Below are 24,085 nucleotides of genomic sequence, written 5' to 3'. Positions count from 1 at the left end.
ATAAAATTGTCCAAAATAAAAAGTTCATTTTCTGCTTCCCCTGCTACATGTCAAGTGTTTAATATCATTTGTGGTTAACAGTGCACATAACAGATAAGGGATTTTTATTTTTTTAGTCTGGGTCTCATGTGGCTGGGAGTGGCTTCAAATGGATGTATAGTTGTGAATGATCTTGAACTCAAGACCTTTCCCAGAGCTGGAATTTTAGGTATATGCTACCATATACAGTTGTACATTGTGTTGGTGATCAAACCCTTGCTGTAGGAATTCCTACAGCCAGTAGCCTTTAAGTTACCCGCCCACTTGGGCATGGCCTCTTAAACTATATATGCCATTGTAAAGCACGCATTTTTACTGGCTGTGGGATTTGGTTGCTGTTCCCCATTCGAGCAGAGGACTGTGATCTGTTAGTCTATCCCTAAACAAATAACCTTTTATTATACTCAATTCTGAACTAGTGTGGGATTTCTGTTTTAGCATCGGTCTTCAGATCCTGGGCTTTTCACTAGACAAACATTGCGCCAACCGAGCCATATCCATAGCCCTTAGCTAAACTTGTTTTACACTTACACAATCATAGTTCCATTCAAACATGGTAATTGCTTCACTCTGATATTGTCTGCATATTTTGTCATTCGTGGTGTTAACTGATGCATGAAAAAACTAATCAAAGCTTTGATCTACTAGTGCAGCTTCCCTACTGCTCACCTTACGGCAGGTCCAGAGAAAGCTGAGCAGGTCCCCTGGGACCACATCTTCCAGCACCATGTAAAGTGGCAGCCTTTCTGTGCAGCATCCTTCCAGTTGTACCAGGTTCTTGTGTTTCCCCAGGTACTGATAGAATTGGATTCGCCCTATGAAATCCTGGGCCTCCTGGAGTCCAACGGGTTCTATGAAAAACAGAAGAACTGGGTCAGTGAATAGTCAAGTGCAGCTGACACATAGGGTGCAAGAAGCAAAGGGCATGTGTGCAGGTGATACTGTTCAAGGCCCCTATGGAAGAGGGACCAAATGTAGAAGTGCAGTCAGAAAGGGGGCAGAAGAGGGACCATGTAGAAGAGAGTAATATTCAGTCAATGATCCTTTAATAGAAATAATAGAGAGTCAAGGGTCTCAGACCTTGATAGGTTTTTGACTTCCTGAATAGACAGTGTTCTATTATGTCTATTATGTCACTGTCTGGGCTTTTTGATGGGTGTTTTTGCTTATTTTTAGTCCTTCCTTGTTTTCTGTTCTATGTATCCAGGGCTAATTATGTATACAGAGAGAGAGAGAGAGAGAGAGAGAGAGAGAGAGAGAGAGAGAGAGAGAAAGAGAGAGAGAGAGAGAAGAGGAGGGAATGATACACAATATCAAGGAAGGGGTAAAAGGAGCAAAAAGATGGTGAAAGTCGGTGACTGGTGACATGGAACCCTGATGATTTTTCAGTCACTGGAATTCACAATGGAAGGAGAGAAGCAACAACTGAAGTTAACCTCTGACCTCACACTTGTGTGGCACACACCTGTACTCACACATACATGCCATGCACACACACACAGAGACATGCTAATAATAAATTAATTAATTTTAAAAGAAAAGGTATCAAACAGTAAAAAAAAATTTAAAAATCCCATAACCCTAGGCCAAGTAGCATCTACTATGGAAATGTCTACTTTACAGACTTCCATAGGCAAGGGTAAGGCAGAAATCTAAAGACCCAGGAAGAACAACTCTGCAACTAGTTTCTCTTATACACAATAAGCATATCTTCTGACACATATCTTAAAGTTTGAAGTTGCTGTTAATATTTACAGGTACAGGCTCACCATAGAAAGAGAAGGGAATCTTCATACTTTACCTGCTAAAACCTTGAGGACAACACTCTTTGGCGTAGGGTTGTCCCTGGTGGTCATCATGGCGTGATAGAGGGTCCCACAGCTGCCACTGCAGATCTTCTCCATAACGTCTGAGAGCTGTTCTCTGGGTATCTGCAGCTTAGCCAGGGGCGGTGTGGCTGCTCGTAGAAAGCTCTCCACAGAGGTCTCCTTAAGAGGCAGGAGCACTTTTTCTCCTTGTCCTGCCACCTCCTGGCTTAGGTCCCTAGATGCAGGTGCAGAGGCAGTACCTAGAACAAAGAGACAAAGTTCAAAACCTGTTCCCTGCCCTGGGAACACCAGAAAATCAGACTTAACAAATTGGTCGGTCAGATTTCTCAATGAATAACACAGGAACATCTTCTGATGCTTCTCCGTGAATGAATACCAACACTAAGCTTCTACAACAGTAACAATAATTCCATTATGTGTAGAAAAACTAACGATGAAGCCCTGGAAACTGGTCATGTTTCTTTCTTATCATCCTGGGATTATCTTCAGTGTTCGCATTAATGTAGTGCAGAAGCAGGACAGTTCTGAAAAGGAATCCACAGCACAGGTACCAAAAGGTGGTAGCCACTGCCTTAAGTCAGTCACATGACTTCCAGAATTGAAGGAGACTTATAGATAGATACTCAGCCATCAGCTGTAGCTTTTCTTTTTTTTTTTCAGGTTGCCCTCAAACGTGAAATTATTCTATATTTCCATGATTCTTAGTTGAAAGGTCTTCTGAGACTATCTCCCATCCATAACTACGTTTCCAGTTGACTAAGAAAGCTTCCTTCTTAAATTTCTAATCATTTGTTATCAGTTCAGTAAGAATGGCCATATACCATATACTGTCTGTGAATTGAGGTTAGGCATAGTTCATAACCACCTAAGATTAGTTTCTAATCATAGGATATATAACAATAAGAATGTTTGAGGCAGCATGTTATCAGGGAAAATAACAAAAGGAAATATGATTTTATCTACAGAAGTCAAAAAAGGCCTTTCATATTTGGTAATGCTTAATAAAGGCCTAGAAGTAATAATAGAGCAAACCATGATAACACTGTAGTAGAAGGAACAAGATGTATGAAGGCACCAAGAGAAAAATGAATGTGGGTATTTAAGGGGCAGCAAGGAAGGCAGTACAGATGGAAGACAGGTGGGATGACTCTCTGGAGAGAGATGGGAGAGGCAGAGAGTCCAGATCATATAAGGTCATGGGAAGAAGCTTGTTATTTTCCATTCTCTGAAATATAACAAGCTATTGGAGGGTCCTAAGCCATATGAATTGAGAGACCAAGCAAGGCATTCATGAATTATTTTGTGTTGTCAGGGGGGAACTAGACCATTAAAAAGTTAGAAGCAGTTATAGAGAAAACCTCTGGGAATGCAATCTGTGAGTGGCTTGGGTTTGTAATTCATAAGATCTTGCTATGGATTAGACCTATGAAAACCTTGGCCTATGACTTTCTTAAAATCAATCTTCCCTGAGCCTATGCCTAGCTCCATGGTTTGAGTCTTACCCCGGGTTCCAGGGTGCTGCCTTTGGGATCTCTGTCCTCTAATAAAAAGCCACAGGATGATGGCAAGAAGGATGAGGAAGCCGCCAACCAGGAGAGCTGGAACGATGATTACTTCATACTGATGCTCCTGGACAACTGTGTAAGCCATAGAAAGAAAGAGAAGTAAGAGGCATGCAAGTTCCCCTACCCACCGTGTCCCAGTGTTCCTGTATCCCCTCATTCCCTCATTGCCCGTGGAGGGAATCCTGCACCAATGAGGGTCATTTCTTCTGTCCTGATCTGATTGGCATGTATCCTCCAGCACAAAAATGATATCTGCTAGAAATGAAAGCATCCCTCCTCTAGAACCATCCAGAACTCAGTCTCTATTATTTTAGCGTCAGATCACACAGGCAGTCGTGGTCTTTGCTCTTACCACACAGCTTATCACTGAGGCTGCACTCCAACAGCACCCGGTTTAGGCGACCTTTCTCTCCCATCGCCACAGGGCCAGCCTCCTATGCTAGACCCACAGAGTGTGCACAGAGCACAGCGACAGTGATGCGTTGTACCCAAGGACTGTATGTGTTAGTCTATAAAAAAAGAGCACATGTATAAATTTTAAGTACACCTATGAATCTCTAGTTAATAAGCACACAGTGCCCTCTCTGAGCCACCTACTTCTTTCCGCTCTTGTGTTTGGAATTCGGGCTGAAGGAACATTCTTTTTCTCTGGAAGCATTTTTCTTTCTCTCTTATACAGAATTCTGGCCTTAATTTCTTCATTTCATTGTTACTGAAATTATTTTAAAGGCATCCTAGAGTTCTGTGACTTCATGCTGAAATAGGGAGCCATAGCATCATCCTGACCATTGGTAGAATATATACCCCCTCTACAGCCCCACTACATGCTAAATTCCTTTCAGCTGCATGTCACATTTTTTACACATATCATATCACTCTACCTTTACCTAGACAATGAATGAATGAATATTTGACAAATGTCAAAGAGATTCATGTTTTTGCTTGCCTCTTTTGAGACACCTGCACCTTCAGAACAAGTAAGTAGACAGCGTTTATCAATGAAAACTGTTTCATTTCTCATATCTCAAAGTTTGTGTGGACCTCCTCTACACCCACCAGATACAGTCAAACAAAGCCACATTCTGACCAGGTAGGTCATAGACTACAGAAATTGTCACTATAGAAAGAGCCACCTTTATTTTTTCTCGATCCTTTAAGAAAGAAAATGCATCTATACATAAATATGTTCCAAATATGAGCTGAAGAGTTGACTCAGTATTTAAAGTGCTAACTGTGAGTGCCTGAGGACCTGAGTTTGGATCCCTGGAACTCATGCATCTGAAATCCCAGCATTCCTTGATGAGAGGCAGAGAAAGGAGAGTCCCTAAGGCTTGCAGGCCACCTAACCTGGTACACACTGCAGGAAAAATAACAAGCAGAACCTAGAAGGCAAAGCCTGATACGAGAGGATGTCTTCCACACTAATGTGGAGGCCTGTGCGTGCTCACACACAAAGATACAATCATAACATAAAATGATATAGCATGAAAATATTCCCCACTCCAGTTACCAATTTTCCAAATAAATTAGTTACTTGTTTCTTGTAGGACATTCTTTTTATTATTAATATAGTTTGTCCTTTAAAATTTTCATATAAGTATATAAAACATTCTGTTCTCTCCCACAATACAACACACACACACACACACACACACACACACCCATGCATGCATACACACAAACCTTATTTTCCTACTGCCCCTGCCAGCACCCTATCTTCCTTATGAATCTTGGTCCTTTTATTCACTAGCTTATTGCTTTGTTGTTGTCGTTGTTGTTCCTTGTGGGGTTTAACTAGAGCTATCTGTCTGACCCTGATTCACCAGTGGGTACATACATGACTAAATGCTATGCTTCCCACTCTGCTAAATCTTTTCGCTGACAATAAATCAGTAGTGAGTGGTAGGGCCCAAAGAGCCCCTTCTCCTTCCATAGCTGACCGTCGGAAGCATCTGACTGTGTGGACCAAATCTAGTGCTCACAGACTCAGCAGTTATGACTGAGTGGGTCTTTTGTCTAACCACCTTCAACAATTTCATATCACCCGCACATCTTTTAAGTGACATCTCCAGACCTGTTTCTTTCTGAAGAGAAGTGATAGTTCCTACTCTTCTATGGCAATCTAGCCTGTACCCTTGCTCGGAGATGTGGTAGTTGGTGCAGACTACTGCTTTAATTCTTACTAGTCTGAAACAGAATACACTGATTTTCCTGCTAAGTAATCTCGGGCAGTCTCATTTTGTAGTGATTTGATAAAAACAAAACCAGAAGTGCAGCTGACGTGGTGTGATGCTAAAATGTCTGTTACCCATCCCAGATCTCCTATAGTTACACACTGAGTTTTAGTATTGATGCTAATGATCAAAGAATTACTTATTGAAGGCCAGAATCTCTGCCCCAAAAACTTAAGCAAAGACATCTCAAAGCTCCAGCCTCATGCCTTTTCACTTTTTACTGTTCTATGAGTACATGTTGTGAATCACAATTAACAACTCAGAAAGGAGACAGGTGTGTGGCCTGCTAAGTGGGGTGGGAAGGTGGTGAAAAGTGGCATACACTGGAAAGAAATTGACCAAGAATTCCAGCACTGGGGAGCCAAGGGCAGGAGGATCTCTTGAGTTTGAGACCACCCTGGTCTACATAATGAGTCTGAGGACAGTCAGGAGTGCATAAAGAGGCCCAGTCTCAAAAAATAAAAATTAAAAGCCCACACACACAAAGAGTCAGAAAGAGGGAGGGGGAAAGAAAGAGAGAGAATTTCTGTCTGAGTTTGTACACAGCAAGGAATCTGTGAAGCCAGTGAACAATTAAGACAGTAAAGACTACCATATGGAGGTGGTGAACCAAACAAGCAAAAAGAAAATAGTTCAGAAAACTTCCACCCTTCCAAGACCACAGGCCAGGATCAAGGGAGTACAGCAGGGTGGGGCAAAGGAAAAGGCCCTGAAAAACCAACCCTGAGCTGAGCTGGTTGCTCAGAGCCTGTCTGAAAAGGTCTCAAGGCCATAAGCATTCTTGTTTAACTTTCCTCTTGCTTCCCTTTCAGGAACTTATCAGATGTAAGTAATTATTTTTGTTCAGGGAGCAGCCAGTTGAACGAGTTTGGCTCTCTGGGGAGTAGGTGCTAGGAACACAATCTCTCTACACAGTACAAATGGAAAAAAAGTCATTCAGCTCAGACTGTGAGCTCTGCCCAAAAGCCAAACTACACGCCCAGTAGCACACAAGGAAGTAACCTGAAGTTGTTGTGCACAGACCCCATGCTGAACTGGCTGTGGCCAAACACACCTTCTCTCAGTGACCCAAGCCCACTACCCTTCTTCTGCTACCTTTCCATGTACGGAACGTCCACTTTAAGATACCGTATGACCTTCACTTAGACTTCCTAAGCCAAGTTCTCAACCTGGCTTCTCCTTGTCTCTGGAAGTTTAAGGAAACTAGGATTATTCATACCGAGCAAGGCAATGAAACTGGCACTAAAGTGAGAAGGCAAATTCATTCTGTGAAACTATTTCTAAGATATTCATACAGGCTGGGGAATACTTGAGAGTAAAGGTATTTGCTGTGCTAGCCTGACAATCTAAGTTCAATCCCTAGGACCCACATGGTGGACGTGAGAACTCCCAAAATTTGGCCCCTGACTTCCACACAGGCACCATGGCAAATATTCATGTGTGTATCCATATCCATGCACACAGAAACATACATACACACACAGAGTAAAAAAAATGTTGAAAAAGAAAGAAAAAAGATAGATAATTGTACAATAACTTCCAATGGTTACAGTTTGCCAAAAGGCATGTGGCACATAACAAAAAATCCATAATTTTTAAAAAATTGCACACCAGGCAGACTTACTAGGCATACCCAGATAGCCATAACTAAGAAACCTTGACACACAGAACCCTATCTCCCTCCAAGTTTATATATCAGAAGATACTCACATTTGCTTGTCACGGCAAACGAATTTGCTATAACACTTTCTGCCTGAAATTCGTAAGTGATTAGCAAATGATTTTGTCTATTGGTCTGTATCACACTGAGAAAGGGCATGCTTTGATGTCCAATCCTCTGGGATGGTTCTTCTCAAAGCTTAATCTGCCTCTTCTAGAAGAATCCTATAGCGAACATTTATACTTACAAAATATAATAATATAATACTTATAAAATATAATACATATTTCTAACAACACTATATAAATATTTAGAGAATTTTCTTATCTTGTTAAAAAAAATTGTAGCATGGCTACAACTTTTCTTATGTGGACTGCAAAATAGTTAAGAATGTAAAATACTAGCCAGCTACCACAGATAACAAAACACATGCATTGGAATCAAGGAACTCTTGCAGCTGTGCAGTTCTTTATTCTGCTCCTCATTTGACAGTTGCAAACTATGTTTGTATATACCTTGCCTACAGTTTGCATGTGTGTGTACCTGCCAAATCTTTCCAGGCAGACTTCTACCTGAAACAAGAATTGCCTCAACCAGTGGGTTGTTATTCGTTGACTTTTCTCCTCTCAGCTACTTACTTCAGTGTGTTGATTTTTCTACAAATGTTTAATCCCCCCACTTGAATTGAGAATCCATCATACAGTGACAAAGGAGACACAATATAAAGAAAATGAGAAGGAAAGGTGAGTGGAGGCCCTAATTAGCTGCAAGACAAAATTCTGGAGACTATAGAAGTTAGTGGTAATTAGAATTTAAATCTCAATACTAACTCTCAAACTTCTACATGGATTCACAACACAATCACAAACCACAGGGCGTTTCTGCACCTGTTTCAATGCATCAGAGGCAGGCCTGCTTGCAACAATAACACAACAACCCTTGTTCCTGACTTTTCAGTTCAGTTAACACAATATCACTCTCCTCCGCCCCCGCAGACACAGTCTCCAATCTACCCACAAATTTCGAAAAGGAACTTTCTCCACCAAAGCGCAGTCGTGTACTGCCGTGCACCGCGGCCCCCGTCTGCGCTCTATGTGCTAGACCCCAGTTCGCGAGCTTCGGAAAAGGGGCTGGAGGTTGAGAACACAGACGAAGAGACAGACCGACACGCAGACCTTTTTACACTGATACCAAAGTACCTCTTTATTAGCACCATGTAGGCTTAAATACACTGAAGTCAATGGCCAACAGGTAAAAATCCCATCCTCTGATCCTCTAAACTAGGCACAGCTTCTAGTAACTTTAATTAGAAGGTTCTAGGAGGGAAGAGAAGCTGAACGCCAGGACTCATTAATCCCAACATCCAGCTGAAGGCCAGGACTCATTAGTCCCAACAGCGTACAGGGCTTTGAAAACCATCTTGTCCTGCTGGAGCAAAACCTTTCTCTGTGTGCTGCGGAAACTTCTCTGGAACGACATCTGACCCTGCTCCACTGAGGTGTGAGTCTGTCTGTCTGTCTGAAGCTCCAGTCCTAGTCTCAGCATCTGTATAACAGCTGTTGTGGATCTACCAGCAAGGTGGTCTTCAGAGATCCAAGTGACCCACCTCCCGGGTAAATACAAGGGTCAAGGAAGCTATTAACAGTTATGGGCTATTGGCAGAAGACTTTAGATGAGGGAATATTTTATGGAGGAGGAAACCCAGGCTGGGAGGGTCTACTTTTGTTCCTAAATGGTTGACTGCCCTTCTCTCCTTCCCCTCCCAAGCTATCCAACAAGAAAACTCACTTGCTAGAGAGAACACATCCAGTTAGCAGTAAGAGTGAAAACCACTCAGATCCGGAAGAATTCAGTATAACTTATGTCCAACATCCTGAAAAACAAGCTATCCTTCCTGATTTCAGATCTTACATACCAAGCAAATTCAGCATGCCAGTCGTTGTGTTAGGCTGTTCCATGCCCAATCAGAAAGGCAGAAACTGAAGCATTAGCATATAGATGATGACATCTCATTTAACCATGTAAATAAATGGCAGAACATGGTTTCATATCTAGGTCCAGCTCTCTTATTTATATACCCAATGTTCTTTAAACGACTGTATGTACATGTGCCTGTATATATATATATACATATATATATATGTATATATATATATACACACACATATATGTATACATATATATACACACACACACACCTTCAATTCTACTTCTATCATCTTCTTTTTGAATGTGAAGATTCAGTTTTTAGGAATGGCAATCTTTTAGTGTTTCTGATAGCTAAAAAGGTGATTTTCCATTATCCAAAGGGAAAGAACAAAGGCTTGGGATCCTTAGACACTTCTCACATACTCAGGCTCCACCTTTCTCCAGAGACAAACCTGTGAAACAAACCTGTGAGACTCCATAGCAGAAAAGACAGCAGAGGTGACCTACAGATGTAGCCTAATGTAGACCCCAGCCTTCTCTCTGATATCTGCTAGCATGATGACATAGGTAGGTGAGGGGCCTTTAGCCCTGCTCTTCTCTAGAATCAAGATTAGAATTATTCTAACATTCTCCCTGTTCTACTTTCTCAGAGAACCTTGACCTAAAATGAATTTGGGAATCCAAGAAAAGGCCTGTTTGAGTAGAAATGTTTTCATACAAAGCATGCTAGTAACTTTTTCAATGCTTGAAGACCTGCAATGCAAGGCAGAGGAGAGGAGGCTTAGATCAAAATCTGCTGCCTCTAGACAGTTGACCTTGGAGAGCAGGAACCAGCTTTTCAGGCAGATTATCTGTAGGAATCTAGATAAGCTCACAGACTGTCAGAGCTCACACAAAGAGTGACAATTCACAGACATCACCAACAGCCATCAGAGCTCAGAGAGTGACCACTCACAGGCATCACCAACAGCACCAGAGCTCACCAAGAGCGACAATGATGCACACATCTGATCTCCTACAAGGCATTTTATACATTCAAAGCAACTGAGTCTTGCCAGATTTTCATTCTCTCTTGTTTTCGTCCACAGTTCCATGAACTACCATCTACTGCTCTGAACCCTTAAACGGTCAGAAATAATGTACCTGAGATGTTTTCTCACTTGTCCTCTCCTTACTAGCTAAGTTTCCTCAGCTTTCTACATGTACAAAAGAGCTCTCCAAAGAAGGAAGAGAGAACAGCACACAACCACTGCCCACCCCAAACAGACATGTCCACTCCTGCTGTGGCTTCTTTTCCCCATTAGACTAGCACACTTGATGATCTGCAGTGGCTGCTGAAGCCTCCCGCTCAAGGCTTTCCTCACACATTGTACTTCATTACATTGTCCTGTCAAAGGTTAGTCTCCCTGTTTGATTTGTCCTCCTGGCCTTTGCCTTCCAAGCAGGTGCTTCTAGATCTTTAAAAATCTCCTCACAGCTGTTTGTGACGGTGTTCACTTGTGTTCCCAGAACTCAGGAGGCAGAGGCAGAGGCAGAGGCAGAGGCAGAGGCAAGTGGATCTGTGTGAGTCTGAGACCAGGCCAGCTTGTTCTATATAGTGAGTTCCAGAAGAGCCAGGGCTCCATACTGAGTCCTTGTCTCAAAACACACACACACACACACACACACACACACACACACACACACACATCTCCTTACAGTTTCCTTCATAAACAAAGAGAACTTTTCATTTCTGGCCACTCATCTGTTCTCTGTCTCTGATAAAAAGGTTCAAGCAAAGGTTAAGAAGAGAAACCTGAGGACCATGCCTGTGCACACAGAGGGCATACACCACACCCTCCCTCTCAGTCATTACACCACACCCTCCCTCTCCTCTGCTCTTTCTTTCCTCCCTGCCTCCTCTCTCTCTCAGCCTCTCAGGCCTAGCCAACAATCAGGAAGTCCACTAAGCTGCCTTTTTCTCAGTTCAGTGGCCCGGTAAAGATTCTGTAAACAGAACACAATCACAGGAAACAACAACAAATATCAGGCCAGATTAAAAGTGTGTCCTGGGGGACACATTAATACCTCCTTCTTCAGAGTTGGGAGCCGAGGCAGAGTGTGTCCCCCTCCTGAGAGTGGGTCACTAGCTTCTCTGAGCTAGTACCGATGACAAGCTGAGAGGTGGAGTCACTACTGACTCCACTCTGGTAACAGAGGTTTGCAGTTTGAGCTCTGGTTTGGTAGGTGACTCCTGCGAACCCCAGAACACAGCAGCATCTGACCTTGAGGGTCCTCTTCTTCCTCCTCCAGGAATTAGGAAACCTCAGCCTCTTTCTCTCCTGTGAGCAGTGGAGAAACCACAGCAGGAAAAGAATCAATGACGAAAGGGTCGAGCTCAGGTGAAGCAGGTTATCCGTTCTTGCTTCTTCCTTCTGACCAGGTGATTCTTTCTAACAGAAATGGAACAAAAATAATGTTACTTTGATAGGCATTGAATAGTAGGTAAGAAGGAAGAATGAACACGAGCAACCAATTGTTTCACAACGGGCTCTAGGGTTACAATATTGACAGTAAAAATAAACACTGAAGATGTTGAGGAGGTTGAACCAGCAGCACGCAAGAGCCGTAGGAGGGTGAGGAAAGACAAACAAGAGACAAATAGTACAGAAATAGTACAGGATTATTAGTCAGATCTGACGTTTTGATTTGACATGTCCATCTGAGCTGAAGACGAATCTTCAGGAACTTAGTTTTTGAGTTTTATTTTGTTTTTGCAAGAAAAATATAGAGGCCAGAAGAGGGAATCAGATCCTTTGGAATTGGAGTTACAGATGATTGTGTGTGCAAGGAATTGAGCCCGGACTCTCTGGAAGAGCAGCCACTTCACTAAATTTTGTGCCATCTCTCCAGCCCTAGGAGGTGTTCAGTGATACAAAAAGTCTTAGAAGTAGGACAGAAGGATAGCAAAAAAACTGAAAAAAAAAAGAGGAAGAAAAGAGAAATTTGAACACGATGGAAGTGTCCTAAGATTTAGGAAGCCTCAAGGGAGTAAATTGCACCCAAATAGGAAATGTACCAGACCTTAAGAAGGAGCAAGGAGGGAAGCAGAAGAATGAGGAGCTGTTGTGGAGGCTTGAAGGAAGAGGAGAGTCCGCAACAGCATGGAAGGCAACTGGACAGCAGGGAAGGATCAAAAGCCCAAAGCAAGTGACACAGATCAAAGGGAAGTGAGCATAGAATAGTGCAGCTGGACCAGAGTGAGTGTTCCCAGGACACACGTGTGTAAGAATGTGAGAGAACTGCGTCCAGGCATCTCTCCAAGGCATTTGAGAGATTATGGATGAGAGGTCTGGTGAGAATGAGTGTAGACCTCTGAGGCTCCAGCAGGACTGTGGTCCTCACACCTGCCTGCACCATTGCACCTCACAGGAGCTTTGTGACAATATTATCCCTGCTGCTCATCCCCCACTGCTCCCAGTGATGAGAATGATAAAGAATACTAGGTAATGACTCCACATAGCATCATTCAATGGTGGGAAAGTGTCCCAGAAGATGCTGACAAACAGCAGAGATTGAAACTTCTAAAGTTTAGGAAATGAATTACTTATTTGATCAAAAATAATGTACATCATTACTCCATTGATAATGAAATAAATTTTAGTCGGGAAAAAAGTAATAATCTTTCTGAGAAGCATAAATTCACATTATAGGTTGGGTAATTAGTGATTACTTCATAAACTTCAAAGATGGAATATTTTTTCCTAGGAAAAAATCACAATGAAAAAGCAGTGATATTATGACAATAAGAAAACTGATATGCTGATAAATAAATAGCTAAGACTGGACGGAGGCAAGTTAACTATGTCTAAATGGTTAACAAATATAGACAAAAATGAATTTTATATGAATTAGTAGTTTTATTTTTATTTTTTAATCTTTGAGACGGCCTCACTATGAAGCCATAGGTGACCTAAAACTCATGATGTAGAACATACTTGTCCCAAACTCACAGAGATTCACCTGCTTCTGCCTCCTGAGTGCCTTGATTAAAGGTATGCACTACCATGCCCAGCTTAATTAGTAGTTTTTGAAAATATATTTAAACACACGCCTATAATCCCAGAACTTGGGAGGCCGAGGCAAAAGGATCTCTGTGTGTTTAGGGCTAGCCCAGTCTACATAGTGAGACTCTTTCTCAAAAGATATTTTTTGAAATATGATCAGATATAAATTTTTATGTACTTATTTCAATGAGGCATCAAAATTGCTCTCCTGACCTACAGTCAGGGTGGAGTCCTGAAATATATTGAGTTCTTCCTGGTGCTTGTTAAGGCCATTATCTGACCCAGTCTGGGAGACAGCCAAGTTGAAGTTCACAGAACACAGTTAATGTATTATCTCTTTCCAAAAGCAGAAAGAACTCAGGACAAGAATCAAATTCCTGGGGTGGACTTATCTCAACCCAGTGAAAGGGCCATTTCCTAATCTATGAAGCTGAACTCATTCTTCATGCTCAGTTCAGAGAATCTGCTAGAAAGTCAGTGAGGGTCACAGTGTAAGTGGTGGCAAGTGGCTGTTCTAGCAAGAGTTCAGAGTTCTTCCCAATAACCACAAGGGAATTTTTTTTTTTTTTTTTGGTTTTTCAAAACAGGGTTTCCCTGTAGCTTTAGAACCTGTCTTGGAACTAGCTTTTGTAGACCTCAAACTCACAGAGATCTGCCTGCCTCTGCCTCCTGAGTACTGGGATTAAAGGCACGCACCACCACTGTCCCGTTTACGAGGGGATTCTCATATATTGTATTTGTGTATGTTTGTGTGCGGCTTCTCGAAATAGAAGCCAGAGCCACATTCATTCTAGGAAAGCATTCTGCCTCCAAGCTGTAGGCAGAGCCTTAAAATAAACACTGTTATTAAAGCACTATCAAGGAGTCTGGGAGGTAGCTCAGGAGGCAGAGTGCATATGTGAGGTCCAATATTCAATCCCAGTGCCAAATAAATTGGGCATAGTGGCACTATTTGTAATCCCAGGATTTTGGAGACAGATGCAGGAGAATCAGAAGTTCAGGGTCAACCTCAGCTAGATATCGATTGATTGATTGATTGATTGATTAATAAGGGCTGGCAAGTTACCTCAGCAGATATGGGTGCTTCCCACCAAGCTGAACTGGCTTCAGTTACAGAGCCCACATGGAGAAAAGAGAGAATATACACCTTCAAGTTGTTCTCTGACCTTTATGTTCATGCTCTGCATGATCACTGCCTCCGCATAAATAAATAAATAAATAAATAAATAAATAAATAAATAAATAAATAAATAAATGTAAACAATTTTTAGATAAATAAGCTGGGGCAGTTAGCATCTGCAGGTCCTTCAGTGCACATAAATCATAATGTCATTCATTTACAGACAACTTACTGAGTCAAGAAATTCTTTTCTCTAATTGCTCCTCAAAGGAGTCACTGTGTGTCTGAATGTCACAGAACCTGAAGTTCTTTAGTGACTGCATCAGCTTCCCTACCATGCTCTCAAGGAAATCAGCTCCCCTTCAAAGCACAGACATAAACACAGATCCAGTGCCTTCTCCTCTTAACATGGTGAAAGACTTCTGGAAAGTTAGGAAAGAACACTTGGGCAACAACCTAATGAGCAGAAGTGCAAGGTGGTGTGTGCACAGGTGTGGATGTGTAGGGATGTGCTCATAATTCTGCTACATCTGTATTTACCTGAACAACCATACAGTAGCCCAGTTGCCAGCCCACCATCTCTTGTCTGTGCTGTTGAACCTGTGCACATTATTGCCTCTGCCCCCTTTCCTCATAGGCATTTATAGTTGCATATCAAAAGCAGATTTATCTTGCTTATCTATCATGCATACTTTGACCTCAGGTTACTTTCAATTTGTGGGTCAAATCTCAGAAGTATATTAAATAAATCCCGTTTCTGAAATCAAACATACTTGTATTTAGTGCTCAGTAGCTGTATACTTGGCTTTTCTCATTTTCTTACTAGATTTGTGATGTTATCTGAGTGTAAGAATTAAGAGACATCACATGCAAAATATTTAGCATAACACTTAGCATGTGTTAACTAGCTACTTCCACTGCTTATATCTCTCTTTCTTAAGCAACGCAGAAAAAATTCACTAGGTTCTAATGCACTAGAGACGGTTTTGTATTGGCAGCCGGCCATCATTCTTGTATCACGCATATCTACTTCCTTAATTCCTGCTTGCCAGTATTGTTCTACATAAATTTGGGCAAGTGTCATCCCTTCTCGGCATTTTAATTCCTAATCTATAAAGTAGTAAATCGTAATACTAAATCTTAATCTTTAAGATTACAAATCACATAATCATAGACATTCTGATGGGGACAAATATGATAAGTCACATGGATGTGCACATGTGCAGTCAGAGCACAGGAGGCTAAGGATGAAGGAGGGCCAGACTGGGCTACAGAGTGAGACCCAATCTCGAAACAATAGATAAAAGATTAAAGTGCTTTAAAATTTCAAGACCAAAGTATTTCAAAGCTCCAAGACAGGATTATCAAATACTTTGTACGCCTCTCCACCCACACACATGTATTGCCCCCTCTTCTAAGGCGCCCAGCCGTCAAGAGTTCAAGCATAGTAGTAAATGATTTGAGTATCTACTCAACAGTGGCTCTGGTTATTTTAGAAGCCAAGCTGATTCTGCATGTGACCGCATCATTTATTGGCTGCATGTTTTCTTATATCTATTTTATAACTGTTATACAGAGAGATGATGCCTGACTAAAAATCTGCAATCAAATGAACTTTCAGGACTGCTTTGTATATGCACCAGTGTGGTCTCTGGAATGATAGAGCTCTTCAACAGCCCAGTGAAGCTTTATGATCTAGAGCAAGGGCAGTCACAACCAGCATAATGTCAGTATTTGTCCATATCTTAGGCAGGAAGAAATGTCTACACACAGAAAAGCATGGATAGATGTAAAATCAGAAGGAAGATGGATACCTGCACTTGTGTCTGTGTTGTTAAGGAGAAGAAGAACCTGACAGTCTTTCCAATAGTCCTGTTTGTTGTGTGATCACATAGACTGACTCCTACAGAAAATTCAAGTCATGTAGCTACAGCCATCCAAACTGCAGAGAGTACTGACAAGTAAAGAGAGTCATGAGAGACACCAGGCACCCTCACGGGGTCCTAATCTGTCCTGGAAATAAAAATGCAGCAGCAATGTTAATTTTTTAAAGTTGGGATTGACTTTGACATTGACCTTTGCAAAATAAAAGTCTAACAAAGGCCTCACTTGGGGTGTGGGGGAGTAAGAGCTGGAGAGATGGCTCAGTAGTTGAGAGTGCATACTGCTCTTGCAGAGGACCCTAGTCCTGTTCCTAACACTCATGTTAGGTAGCTTACAACTGCCTATGACTCTAGCTCCATGGGATGGAACTCCTTCTACTGGACTCCATAGGCACCTGCACTCACATGTACATACACACCCACAAGATAACAATGGTGACAAGCTTCCTGCCTGTCTTCTTGGGGAGAGCTCCTCAGAAGTATCTGACTGGTGATTATTTGCATTGAGCACCACACTCATGAGGTGTTGCTCACCATCCCTTCCCACGTCTTCGAAGCTTCCCATAACCCAGGTACAGATGAGAAACGTATCTCACACCTGTGATGCCAGCATTTGAAGGCCAAGGCAAGAGGATTGCAGAGGTTTCAGGTCTGTCTTTGCTCTGTAGCCAGCCTAGACTACAGAGTGAGACTCTGTCTCAAAACAAAAACAAAAACTAACAAAACGAAAATAAAATAAAACCCTAGACCAGGAAGCTAGCTACATTCCATGTTATACCCTACCTACTCCCCTATCAGGAGAGCAGAGTTCACATAATCAAGCTAAACAGTCAGCTTTGTTCTCTGCCTCACCCTGCCGCTCCTTAAGGGACAGCCTGTGTCTACTTGATTCTGTTTTCCCCCACAGTTGCCTACTGCTGTTGACTGTGTTGACAGTGCCAAACATGGACAATGTTCTCACAGGTTAGGTGCCCCTCTAAACACACTGCTTGGAGAGAATCATAGAATTCTCACAAATGGAGAAATAGTGGCCCGAAATCAGTGTTATTACAATTTACCCTATATGGTATTGCCTCTTAGAAGATTTTCTTTCTTTCCTCCTTCCTGTTTAGCTTCCTCAACTCTATTCCTTCCTTTGTCTTTCTTCTCTGTTTTCCTTCTTTATTTTGCAGAGTTAGAATTATCTTTAATATTGCTCTTTTAATTGTGTATCATAAAATTCATCATTCTCAAATTTCAAAAAGTTGCTTTTAATATATTCACAGTGTTACACAATTGTCATCATTGTGTTACTTTAAAATATGTCATTGGACTGAAGAGATGGCTCAGTGATTAAGAGTACTTATTATTCTTCCAGGGGACATAGGTTTGATTCTCAGCACCCACATAGTGACTCACAACCATTCATAACTCAAACTTCAGGGACCTTGACATCCTAGTCTGGTCTCTCCCAGCCCTAGGCACACATGGTACACAGACATATGCAGGAAAAGTACCATACACATAAAAATAATTAAATCTTTTTTAAAAATACAATACTTTCATAACCCTCCAAAATAAAACTCCCTCTTAGTTGCAGCGTTTGCCCAGTGTCCCCACCCCTAACCCAGGGCAATCACAAACCATTTTCTGTCTATGGATTATACTATCCTGGACATTCCATTTTAATTGAATAAATGTGCTAAATTTACTTTGTTTGAGTAACTAACTAGTAATTCTATGTACTTCCAATATATTTTTATCACTCAAAAGAAAGCTCCATGCTCCTCATGTCTTTCAGGACCAAGGAAAGATATAGTTTTTAAATATCCTATTCTCTTTGGATGTAAACCTAGCTCAACCTAGATGTAGTAGGGAGGGCCTTGGACTTTCCACAGGGCGGGGTGTATGGCACTCACTTAGGGTTGGAGGGGTAGGAGGAGGGTCTGTGGAGGAAGAGGGAGGGGACTTGGAGGAGCAGAGGGAGTGGGAATTTGGATTGGTATTTTTTTAAGTAATAAAAGAAAAAAAATAAAGATCAAACAGCACATTCTTGAAAATTTTAGGTGGCTGTGTTACAGAAACACTATGGACTTTACATGGGAAATAACTACTAAGTATATGACATCGTCTATAGAAACCAACAGTTCACAGTGGTTGTTTTGTGTTTATTGGTGGTTTATTGTGTATAGCCTGAAGGGAAAGATGAGATGATGCTTTTGCATTGCACACAGGACAGGCACTGTGCCACCGTTTATTTTAGAGATAATAAAGTTGTCTAGAGTACTGCCTTTACTTCTCTCACTTTCTCAAACATTTTCCAATCTAGAATATAAACATGCTCAGAATGGGTTTTTTCTTATGAAAGTGGAAGAAACAAACTTACAGATTAAAAGCAAATTGTCCAGAATGCATTTATGAGGTAGGCTGCATGCACAGTGGCATTAATGCAAAGCTTCCTTTACTTCACTATGCTCCAAATAAAAAGTTAAAAACTTGAGATCTGCTTTTATATAAAATTGAGAATCCCCCAGCAAATATGTAAGCCTGAATTTTTTTTATTCTCCAGTCTAAGAGGCATCTTTCTCTTTAGTTCAAAATATAAAAACAAATGATCCAATCAATGAATAGGCTAATGAACTCAAGTGACGATTTTTAAAAGAAGTGTTGTGGAATATTCCTTTACACTGTGTGAAGATATGTCACTGTGGTTGATTTAATAAAAAGCTAAACAGCCAATAGCTAGACAAGATCTTCAGGGCAGAGAGAATACAGGGGGAAAAAAGTAGAATCACCAGCAAAACACAGGGAGGATGCCAAACACGCAGGAGAAGATGTAAATGCCACAAGTTATGTGGCAACAAGTGAATTAATAGAAATGAGTTAATTTAAGTTATAAGAGATAGTTAGAAACAAACCTAAGATATCAGCTAAACTTTCATCATTAATAAGTCTTCTTGTGGTTATTTGGGAGCTGGTTGGTGGGACAAAGACTCGCTACAAAGAAGAAATACATATGGCCAATAAATGGCTATAAAGGAAATGCATGTAAAACAGGGAGTTTCCTTCTCACCCCAATCAGGATCAAGAAAACAAATGACAATAAATGTTGATGAGGATGTGGGGCAAGAAGAAATTGTGCAGCTACTATGGAAACCAAAGTAGTGGTTTCTTAAAAATAACTAACTAACTAAATAAATAAATAAATAAATGAGCTAGAAATGCCATAATCCCATATATCCCAGCTATACTTCTCTCTGTGTACACCCTATGGACTCTTATATGTAGAGATAGTTACTCATTCACATCTATAGCTACTTACTCTAGCCATGCAATTAGCCAGTCTAGATGCCTATCAGTACATGAATGGAAAAAGACAAGAGATACATACATACAAGCAATTTTATAGAGCACCCCACCAAAATGAGATTTTCATGAAAATGTATGGAACTGGACATCATATATTTAAAGCAGTAAGCCACAATCATAAGACAAGCACCACATATTGTCTCTTATATGATAAACCTATGTTAAAAATTGAAAGAGGGAGTTATGGAGCTCTTCTGTGAATGATAAAAGGAGAGGAAGAGAGGGGGATAGGATAAGCTCCTTAATGTGATAGGAAAGCAAAGGGTGATTGCCGCAGGATGAAAGGCAAAAGTTAACAGAGTAGGTAGCATGGATTAAGCAAGAGCAGTGATGAAGGGTGTACTGCATAGTTTTTATGAATTGACATGATTTAGAATCATTTTAGGAGGGAGACACTCTAAATAGAGGGTCTAGAAGTTCTCCCTTCTAAACTTTTGGTCCCACATCAACTGAACATGCCAGGCTTTGTTGACTCCCCATGGGAGGCATTACCCTTTCTGAGGAGTGGATGGGGTATGGGCTGGGAGGAGATTGCTGTGAGAGGGAGAAGGGGAGGGAGGGGGAACTATGGTTGGTATGTAAAATGAATCAAAAATTTTAAAAAATGGAAGGGAGAACCTCAATTTAAAAAAGTGTCCGAGGTGGGGGGGGCAGACAGAATGGAGAGAGAGAGAATGAAAATGTCCTCACCAAACTGGCCTGTGGTGCATTTTCTTGACTGATGATTGATATGAGAGGACCTAGCTCTCTGTAGATGGTACAACCCCTGGGCTAGTGGAAAGGCAGGCTATGTAAGCCAGGAGGATTAAGCGAGTGAGCAACATTCTTCCATGACATCTGCTTCAGTTCCTGTCTCCAGGTTCCTGCCTTGAGTTCCTGCACTGACTCCTTTCAGTCATGGAAGATGAAGTTTAAGTGTAAGCTGGAGTAAACCGTTTCTTCCCCAAGTTGCTTTTGGCATAGTGTTTATCGGAGAAGTAGCAAGCTTGACTAAGGGCTGGTGAGAAGCTCAGCATGAAAAGGGACTTGCCACCATGCATGAAAAACTGAGTTCAATCCTCAGAACCTACATTTAGGAAGGAGAGAATTGACACCAAAAAGCTGTCCTCTGACCTGCATCCTACATATGCATGTTGTAGCATTCTTGCCTGCACACACACACATTCCACATAACCAACAAATTAAAGTGTAATTTTAAAAAAGAAACCATAAACAAGACAGATGGGAAATAATGAAAAGAAAGTATTCATGTGTATGAAAATGCCATAATGAAAAACATTGCTTTGTATGTAAACCTAAAAATTAATAAATTAATGCATGTGATTTCCTGAGACGACAGACGTTCTATCTTTTAGAGAATCAGTGCATGAACAAACTGACCATCAGGTCCCCTAGATAACGGCCAGAATGCTATTTCTGACAATAACTGTGGTGTGAAATGGGGCCACTGGTCACTGGACCACTGTTGTATAGACAGAAATAAAAATACCATCTGTAGTTCTGTTGGTATTTGATCCATGCTCACAGCCCTAAGAAGATCTCAGTTCCTTGCATGACCAACGGGACATCCAAAGAATCCATGTTCCTAACTTCCATCTCCACTTTGAATTCTGCTAATCCATCCTCCAGCAAAACCCACTGCTCCCTTCACACTCAAAATAAATTTCAGAAGATTCATATTATACTGACTCTCCATTCTGCTAGGTGTTCAAGTCAACTTTTTGGCAGTGCTGAGGATCAAGTCTCAGGCTTCATTTGTGTTAGGCAAGTTCTCCAACACTGAGCACCATCTTCATGCAAGCCCACTATAGCCCATGATATTACTATTAAACCAATGACTTGTTCATGAAGATAGACAAGGTACGTCATCAGCAATTCTATGCCAGAGATCAAAGATCAAAGAAACTCCCTTTTGTAAGATATTTATGTTGTGCTCTCTGAATACCCATAGCCACAGCTTGTCATCAGTTATGCAGACATCATTGAGTGTTCATTGCCCGATCAATTGTAGATAATCTAAACTCCTGCTTTTACTTTCAAATTAGGCCACGTCCATTCCCTGCTCAGTACTGATCCAGAGGACTGAAAATTGCTTGTTTTCATTTTGGTTCAGGAACAATTAGTGTGATGACGAAGAATGTAGTGGACACAGATCATTGCAAACAGTTTTTGGGTTACCTACATTTCTCTCTAACAGTCTTACAGTATTGTGGCATCCTTCAAATTTTCCCTCATTCCTACCATAGAAAATCAGGTCAGAACACCTCCCTGCTGTTTTAATAACAGTATATTATACTTGGAAACTGTAGTTTAAGTGTTAAGTTTTAAAAAGGTCAGAAGAAAGTAGAGATCTAATATGATGACCTGTCACTTCTTTATCTTGGCTGTATTATTAGACCATCCTGAGTTTGGATTATGGGTGAGAAAAGAGTGAAACTGAGGTCACATGGTATCAGGAAGAGTAGCCTGAGCATCCAGGAATGACGTAGACACAGCAAGTCAACCCTAGCATCAGAGAGCCATTCTGCTAAGATGCTGCAAATGTACTGAGTGCCTCTATGTTCCATGTCACGATAGTCACATTACAACTAAAGAAGCAAGATATCTGAAACAGAACCCTGCTATTTATTTCTTTAAAAAGTAAATGTGTGGAGGTTTTGTGGAGGCCAGTGGGTTATTTCCTTCCAGCTTTATGTGGTTTCTAGGGGTTGACTTCAGATCATCAGGCTTGTAAGGAAAATGCTGTTGCCTGCTAAGCCATCACTGGTTTCTGTCATCGATTACTCCATACACACACCTCTCTCCCTCTTTCTTTCTTTCCTTACTTATTTTTGAGACACGGAGGGTTTTACTTTGTAGCAGTTGATATCCGGAAGCTTAGTATGAAGACCAGGCTGGTCTTGAAACATAGAGTTCCACCTATATCTGCCTCCTGAGTGGTGGGATTGAAGGCAGGCACCACTTGGGCCTGGCTTACTTATTCATTAATCCCTTTAAGAACACATTATGAAACGCAGCACATGCCTCCCAAAGGCCACAGAGTTCTAACTGGGAAACTACAAGAGCCTTCTGATGGAATTACGTGAGAAGAGGAAGAGGAGAGTAGAAGAAAGAGTAAGGGAGGGTGATGTGAAAGCGTCGCCATGTGATCCATTATTCTGATGAACTAGTGTACACAAGTTACAACTAATGAAAAAAAAATGACTCTTTGAAAACAACCCAAACCACTAGCGTCTACCCAGCAGTTAGCTGGCACTGAAGCGAAGGCTGCTGGCATTGGGTCTTACAAATCCCCACCAAATGCTCTTCCTACTTCAAGTTCCACCACTCAGAAGCCTGATGATACTTAGTCTTTTTGCATTTAGCTGAGTTTTCTGTAGATAGGACTGAGGCAGGAGTTCCTGGGTCGTGAAATTCACCACGCTCATATACTGTCACATGTCTTCTGCCACCATGCTTTGGGATGGGCAGGCTTCTGACTGGAGCTCCTGCACACGCATGGAATTTACCACTTACCAGTGTTTTCATTGCTGAGACTATAGGAATATTCTAGCACTCTGCTCTTTTACCAGAATTTCATGCTGGCTCATACCAAGATGACAGCCCCTTTTGAACCTTGAAGGGAGCATACATTTAGGCCTGAAGGGAAATTCAAGGGTCAAGAGGCCAGGTAGGCCCATCCAGATTCCAACCACACTGACTGGATTTGTAGAATGTGACTATAAATCAGAAGGAAGACAGAATATCCAAGTCAGGTTTTCCAGCCTCAAATCACAGAGTACACCACTTCTGCTTCTCGTACTGACAAATCCTGCTGCTGGACCTCCTAGCCAATGAAAAGCAACATTAAGCTCATGGCCAAGGTCAACAAAGATTCACTGAGCACTTAGGTGAATATCAGCAGAAGGCAAAACAGTGCAATCTGACTTAGGGAGGCTGATTCTAAGCCCTTGTGTGCATATGTGTGGTGTGTGTGTGTGTGTGTGTGTGTGTGTGTGTTTTTGGTGTGTGTGTGGTGTTTATGGTGTACGTGTGGTGTATGTGTGTGGTATGTGTGTGTGGTGTGTGTGTGTATATATGTGGTATGTGAGTAGTGGTATGTATGTGTGTGGTGTGTATGTGATGTGTGTGGTGTGTGTGGTGTATGTGGTGTATGTGTATGGTATTTTGTGGTGTGTGTGTGTATGTGTGTGTGTGGTATGTGTGGGTGGGTATTGTGTGGTTTTTTGGTGTACGTGTGGTGTATGTGTGTGGTATGTGTGTGGTGTGTGTGTGTGTGTGTGGTATGTGAGTAGTGGTATGTATATGTGTGTGGTGTGTATGTGATGTGTGTGGTGTATGTGTATGGTATTGTGTGGTGGGTGTGTGTATGTGTGTGTGGTATGTGTGTGGTGGGTATGTGTATGTGTGTGTGTGGTATCTGCACTTATGT

At 41.5% G+C, this 24,085-nt stretch overlaps 1 protein-coding gene across 4 annotated transcripts in view; it reads right to left on the bottom strand.

The window, feature by feature from the left end:
- The window catches only part of Styk1 (serine/threonine/tyrosine kinase 1), a 40,651-nt gene that overhangs the window by 11,636 nt on the left and 4,930 nt on the right, over positions 1-24,085 (bottom strand). For 2 of the 4 annotated variants that reach the window (XM_075982537.1, XM_075982538.1), the window contains exons 2-6: positions 11,521-11,688; positions 3,786-3,942; positions 3,371-3,505; positions 1,841-2,107; positions 709-890 (exon numbers count right to left, since the gene is read on the bottom strand). In XM_075982537.1, coding sequence (XP_075838652.1) covers positions 709-890; positions 1,841-2,107; positions 3,371-3,505; positions 3,786-3,849 — 648 coding nt within the window. In that variant the 5' untranslated portion in view covers positions 3,850-3,942; positions 11,521-11,688. Of the gene's footprint in view, positions 1-708; positions 891-1,840; positions 2,108-3,370; positions 3,506-3,785; positions 3,943-11,323; positions 11,497-11,520; positions 11,689-24,085 lie in introns of those variants that run through there. The other 2 variants (XM_075982539.1, XM_075982541.1) reach the window with 2 other exon arrangements.

The sequence above is a fragment of the Microtus pennsylvanicus genome, chromosome 8, assembly GCF_037038515.1.
Source record: "Microtus pennsylvanicus isolate mMicPen1 chromosome 8, mMicPen1.hap1, whole genome shotgun sequence".
Taxonomy (NCBI): domain Eukaryota; kingdom Metazoa; phylum Chordata; class Mammalia; order Rodentia; family Cricetidae; genus Microtus; species Microtus pennsylvanicus.
The sequence above is the reverse complement of the archived record's forward strand: the minus strand, read 5'-3'. Positions and strand labels throughout refer to the sequence as shown.